The sequence below is a fragment of the Lygodium microphyllum genome, chromosome 11 (assembly GCF_053477565.2).
Source record: "Lygodium microphyllum isolate KBCC chromosome 11, Lygodium_microphyllum_v1.1.10, whole genome shotgun sequence".
Lineage (NCBI taxonomy): Eukaryota > Viridiplantae > Streptophyta > Polypodiopsida > Schizaeales > Lygodiaceae > Lygodium > Lygodium microphyllum.
Window position 1 is genome coordinate 25,168,752 of NC_141145.1, and position 6,714 is coordinate 25,175,465.

The 6,714-nt window shown below is 36.9% G+C and overlaps 1 protein-coding gene across 1 annotated transcript; it reads left to right on the top strand.

The window, feature by feature from the left end:
- Nucleotides 1-211: 211 nt before the first annotated feature.
- On the top strand, nucleotides 212-3,961 carry LOC148028640 (membrane protein PM19L-like). Its single transcript, XM_087688583.1, has 4 exons — nucleotides 212-619; nucleotides 1,379-1,553; nucleotides 3,468-3,516; nucleotides 3,613-3,961. Exons 1-4 carry the CDS (start codon nucleotides 496-498, stop codon nucleotides 3,706-3,708), a joined length of 444 nt encoding a protein of 147 aa, XP_087544709.1. The 5' UTR covers nucleotides 212-495; the 3' UTR covers nucleotides 3,709-3,961.
- The last annotated feature ends 2,753 nt before the right edge of the window (nucleotides 3,962-6,714 follow it).

Genomic DNA, 6,714 nt, shown 5'->3' on the forward strand with positions numbered 1-6,714 from the left:
CGGCAGGTTTGCCCTGTTGGGGGTCGATGGTAGAGCAGACACTTGCAGGGTGGCAATCATCCACCTCCTTGGCAAGAAGCAAGTTGTTGAAGAAAATATGGATGTTGATGACGATGATGGCCGTGGCGTTGGGTACATTATAAGATGGGTTGGGTCATGCGGAGACCTTCTAAGGAATGAATACTTTCAGAAGAGTTATAATCAATGCTAGAACCCTTAATTAGGGTTGTTGTCTGATTAACAATGGCGGATTTGAAGGGGTACAATGAGAGGCGCATATCGCACCCTCACATGCAATATAGCCTTTAATTTCTGTTGTTGGCTCTCTCTCTCTCCCCCCCTCTTCTATCATCATCCACCTTAATTAGTCGGCATCTGCATATGATATTTAGGGCAAAAATCTGTCATACTAGATCAGATCAGAAGATAGGATAATCAGATCGCTGAGAGCAGAATATATAGTAGCGCACAATAAGAGGTACCTATATCAGAATAATGGCAGCGTTCGGGCGCACTATCACCCTCCCTCTTCTGCTGCTCAACTTCATGATCTATGTGGTGGTGCTAGCGTTGGCCGGATGGGCACTCAACATGTCCATCGACACCGATTTCACCACAGGTATCCACCATTAGTCGAATCTGACCAGTAATCCGTCATCTAATGCGATCATGATCGTGTCTATGATGACGATGCTGGTGCTTCTATTTCTGCAGTTTATGTTTGTGATGGTTTGACACGTTCTTGCTGCTAGTACGAGGATGGCTATTATTTTTCATTGCTGGCGTTGTTACAGTGTAGAATAATTCGTGCTGGTTCGACGTGAACAGACGGGTGGTTCTTAATGCTGTCATCCTACCAGTTTATGCATTATAAGGATAACATACGTCATAGTTATCTGTTATCTTTCGTATCATTGTCATTGTCATTGACACGATTGGTTTCGTTCGTATCATCGAGTTGCCGCTGCGCCAGCTTCAAACTCCACTTCTGAATATCATGATTAGTCACAGTTTCTAGTTATGACAGCCCTCATTATTTTATATCCATCTAACAAAATCGTATATGATCTTTGTAACCAATATTGATTACTCAGGCCATTATGATTGTTATAATTATTGTCGCTATTCAGGCAGAGAGAGTAGATTATATAAGCATCATCGATGACCATTACTCATGATTGTTATCCTGTAGTCACCGTACCAATAGCAATCATACGTCAATGTAAGGATAATCAAAACCGCATGGTTTGGAATGTTGTACTTTCGGATGGGCGGTCTGATCATAAGTTCTTCATATCATGTGGCTTAATCTGTGTTGATGTTGCGATGATTAATCATGGCAGTAATGACAATACATTGAACGAATATAACGTCGCAGTGACGGATAGCCGTGTGACGATCTACCTGGTGATGTTCGCGCTGATAGCGGGGGCGGTGGGGATGGGTTCGGTGATCAGCGGATTCCATCACGTCCAGTCGTGGTCTCTCGAGAGCTTCAGCGCTAGCGCTGCAACGGGCCTGGTCGCGCTTGTCCTTCAACTCGAGGCTTTAGGGTACCAACCTCCATAACATCATAATATATAATCTCTTCAATCTCAATATATGACTTAACATACAATACCGCATATATACACAAGAAGTTTTGGATATCTTAGGGTGTGGGAGAGGTGCCTCTTTTCCCTTCTTTTTCCCTATAGTGTTCAATATCATGAGGTTCTACCTAGAGGCTCTCTATTTAGCTTACTTGGAGGCCCTCTATACCTAGCGAGGTACATCTGGGTGTAGGGGGCTGTCACCATCCCAATGTGATAGTATTTAGCTTACTTGGAGGCCCTCTATACCTAGCTAGGTACATTTGGGTGTAGAGGGCTATCATCATCCCAATGTAATAGCCCTGTGCCGATGTAGTCTCTCTCTTGTAAAAGCTCACAATATTGTAATTCACAACGTAGGGATTTATCTAAAACTTATTATGCACTAATTATAGAAAATGGAAAAAACTTACATATAGCCACTAATTATATTGTTGGCAATTATCCCTTCATATAGACATTCATGTACGCTAGTTGCATTATCTCTCATCCAACTTAAATTATACCACTAATACAAAAAATGGTCTCGTGTTACTTGATAATAGTTATCCCTTGAGACAAACTTTCAAACAGGTCTCACAAGTCTTCCTAAAATTGAGCCCTTCATCAAAACCCATGTACCACACTAATCATGGATACTTGTTGTACTTTATTCCGTATTTATCTATTCATACATAAAGCATTGCATACAACTTTGATATTTATTGACACTCATTATCCATAATTGGTCTTATCTTCACTTCCTAATTTGATATGACATTCATTGTGATAGAAAGTTTTTATCATTTTTACACAAGCCAAGTCTTAATGCCAATGCATATAGACACATAACTCATTGTTTTCCATTGATCCTGAGTGAGCACAAGTAGTGGTGTCCATGAGAGCTATGCGGACTAAAGTAAGGGCTTGAATATGATCACGATCAAGCTAGACTAGATTTTTGTTATGGATGGAAATTTTCGGGTGTATTTACATGACATCTTTTTATTTTTTCCTTTTACCATTAGAGTTACTAGCTTAGTTGCATAACTTTGAAAATCTCAAGTAGAAGATTCCTTTATTCCCCTATTAGTTTCACTCATACAAGTTAAATACCTTTTCATTGAAGATTCAAACCTCCAAACTTTGATGTAACTTGGTTTATGATTTGAGTTTACTGAATGTCCAAAAGAATGCTAAAACACAATTTTAGTGAATTTCGAACTCTTTCAAGTCCCATTCTTCATTATTTAGAATACTGGGACTCCAAAAAGACACATTTAAGTTTCCCAAAGCTATCATGTGATAGATCATTAGAAACCTTATGAAAAATGGAATCTATTGAGCTATTGAACAATAAATTTAGAGCAATGATGTGAGAGTTATGACAAAGAGAAAGTTTTGACTATGAGTCCTAAACTTATGGAAATTTCCCAAATTCACTAATAGTGTGTTCTAACATCTTTATGAGAAAAGATAGACAACTCCTAATGCCAACAAAGCTTTCCCTCTGAGTGTTAGTTGAGAATCTTCAAGACAACCTCATTGGCATTGTTTATAACTATGCCTAAATACGAGCTATATGAACAATGGAGCTTGATTTTGCCATAGGATCATCCTCCTTAGTGGCCATACCAAGGAGGAGAACCAACCATGTTTTGTGGTGCATAAGAGCCCAAACTTTCATAAAGTGCACTCTGTACATGTATAGTTGTCCAATTGATGAATGCACTTAACAAGACATGAACCCACAACCTTGTGATTTCAAGTTTCTAGTTTGATTATTAGGACATAAAATTTGAGGCTTTTAAGTTTCGATTGTGATTTCAAGTTTCTATTTTGATTATTACCATGAGAAAAACACAATTGATGACAAATTCTACATATGTTTTGTAGATTGGCATCCAAAGAGATCAATGGAGGTGAATTTCGATGTGCAACTCTAGTAAGTCTCCCTTCAATTTTTCATATATCACTTGGGGTTTTTCTTATCTCACATATTACTTTTGAGATTAAAAACAAATTGTTTGTCCATTTTCAGAAAGCACTAGAAGCACTTGTTATTATTGGAGGAGCAACACAATTATTTTATGTTGTAGCTCTTCAAATTTCCAAAGTACGTGGAGAATTCTTGTGACATAAGCAGTTGACATGGTGTAGCATTACCTTAAGAAGTATCATGATATAGGCATCAGACACTACAATATGCTACATATTTGTTTGATTATTCCAACCACACATTAGAAAATTACTAATAATGGTTTTGAAGGTCTACAATACTAATTGTATACTTTCAATAAGTTCATGATTCAAATTGAAAAAGAAGGGGCTAAATAGTTGAACAATTAGACTCCTCAACAAACATAAACAACATAATGAACCTAAGAGAAGGCGATTACATATATTTATACATTTTAGTATGATAAATATCTATTTTTTTCATTACATTCTATCAAATTATCTTTAGAGCCTTCATTGTGTAAACATGATTTACATGACGATCACATGACAATACCTAAGAAAAACTTGTTCTTAGATTACTTACTTTTGTAAAGACCATTTAGAACAATCTATATCACAAATTTTGTTGGGTACATGAAAGAATAAAATTGTCTTGAGTTAGCTTATCATAAATTGTAAAGTGTGAAGTGCCATATTACACCTCATTTAACGTGATAGGAGTAGACAATCATACAAATAGATGTACCACCAATTTAATGCTCAAATAGATTCACTAATAACTTGAAACATTAATAGAAATATATGATACAGAGAACATGACAATGCATTTGGAGTGTGCAATGTGTTAAATGAGTTTACTAAGGAGAACTTAGTTAAATATGTGAAAAATGATTATTTACAAAGTGCAATATCAAAACTATAAACAAGGGCACACAGGTGTGTAACAACATTTCCCTTGTGGCTTTTGTTATAAAGAGTATTGCTTGTATCTAGAAGTCAATTCTTATACACATCTATAAGATTCAATGTTAAAGAATATTCTCTACGGAGGTGGTGGTTTTAGTGTTTCTTAAACAAATGTGGATATACATGTGCTTGTTCAAGAATATGAAGGGTATTAGGAAAAAGGCTAGATGTATGTGAAGAAGGTGCTAGAAGAAGCACAAGCTATGCAGCATTATACATTTTATCAATCAATCTTAAAACATATTTTTACCTTGTTCCTTGACCTCTACTCAAATAATCACCAAATAGGTGAATGAAATAAATTTTTATGAAAAAGAAGTTCGAACAAGAGCTTTTTGATAAAAAAGCTTTCAATCAAAAGCTTTTTTATTGAAACATTTTCTATCAAAAAGCTTTTTGATCGAAAAGCCAAAGGGATAAAAACAATTCTTGAAATCTTTACACATCATATGAAATGCTTTTGATTGATATTTATTTTTCTCCTACCTTTCTACAAAGCATAGAGACCTTTACTTAATGCTGTCATTTGTAGCTACCATTTTTGCAAGTAAATGTTTATTATTTATCTTAATTTTTAAAATTCTATCAATTAATTTTTAATACTTTTGTTGTGTTAGATGTTTACCTTAAACGTCAATAGTATTTTTTATTTTTTATTTTTATTTCTTATTTTATAATACTTTTGTTGTGTTAGAGGTTTATCTCATACTTAAAAATTGTTTTTAATCTTATTTAATTTTTAAAATACTATTATTATACTAGAGATTGGTCTCATACTTAAAGTATTTTTTAATTTAGCCTCTCTTCTTGTGTATTAGAGGCTTGTCTCACACCTCAAAATTCAAATATGATTAATTATTTATGGAGTTGTGATAGAGGCTTGTAGGCTATAATTGTTGGGGGTAAAGGTGCCTCTACCTAGCTACCCATGTATTACTACATTGACAGTACCCACGCCTGCACATTGCAGGCAGTGGGCACCCATCACTATCACTTCATTCTTTATTCTTTTAGTGATATTTGAATAAAGGAAAGGTCAATCACACATTGTGACTATTGGAGTTTCCACATTTGGACTCTCTCTCTCTCTCTCTCTCTCTCTCTCTCTCTCTCTCTCTCTCTCTCTCTCCTGCCACCATAGCTCTTGATCCTGCTCGTGCTTCCACTTCAGGGATCACCTCCCTTCAATTGGTATCAAAGCCTTCTTCTTTGCAAGCTCGAGCTTGGTCCAGCACACGTTAAGCATTCATTTGAATACCTACAGCTTGGTCTTCACTCTTGGTAGCCATAGAGCCACACCTTGGAGCTTCTAGTTGGTCTCATCCTTCTCGAGCTTGAATTGGGGCTTCTTGGGCACCCTCATGTCATTCATTTGATGGCACCTTACATGGGTGGGACATTGAGAATATCTAACACCTCCTCTCAATGTCCACCTGTAATAGGTGAACTACATCATTGGCCCAACATTAAGCCTTTAAAGATGAACTCAAAGTAGGTCCTTTGTAAGAGCTTTGGTGAAGTTCTTTGCTCTATTCTCCTCCATTAGATAGTAGAAAAGATCTACTATCCCATCCTGAATCAAGTCACACACATAGTGATACTGGATCTCAATGTGTTTGGTGCGTGCATGAAAAACTAGATTTTTGGCAATGGTGATGCAACTTTGATTATCACATGTTAGCACTTTTCTTCATCTTGTACTCCCATATGCCATAGGATCCTCCTTAACTATATTGCCTCATATGTAACAAAACAAGCTTCCTTGTACTGTGCTTCGATAAAAGATAATGCCCTAGCTAGTTCTCCCCTTTGTTTCTTTACTTTAGTTCACAGGGCATGAACAATAGGGTAGCTATGCCTCTTTGCTTCTTGTGAAGCATACACCTTCCCGTTGCATTTACCCTTTAAGAAGGGGCTTCCTTGGATCCTTGGGGACCCCCCACACCTAGCCAGAGCCTTACTACATCTCCCCAGCCCCTCCAATACTGAAGGCACCATCAGCATGGCTGCTCACAAGTCATGTTTTAGCTTCACCTTGGTCCAGAGTAGCTCTCCTAGGCCTTGGGCACTTGAAAAGGGTTCATCTAATGCATTAAACATGCCTAGAGCTTGGCATTGAAGGCTTTGATCATTGGCATTGGGTTTGGATTGATATACATAATTTCCAAGACTATTATAAAAATCCATAGGCAGTTCACACACAGTGTTACATTAT

Excerpts from the sequence above, each read along its gene's own strand:
- LOC148028640 (XM_087688583.1), top strand. The coding sequence starts at position 496 with ATGGCAGCGTTCGGGCGCACTATCACCCTCCCTCTTCTGCTGCTCAAC. Across the intron at positions 620-1,378 it reads CGACACCGATTTCACCACAG|TGACGGATAGCCGTGTGACG; the intron begins GTATCCACCATT and ends ATAACGTCGCAG. Across the intron at positions 3,517-3,612 it reads AATTTCGATGTGCAACTCTA|AAAGCACTAGAAGCACTTGT; the intron begins GTAAGTCTCCCT and ends GTCCATTTTCAG.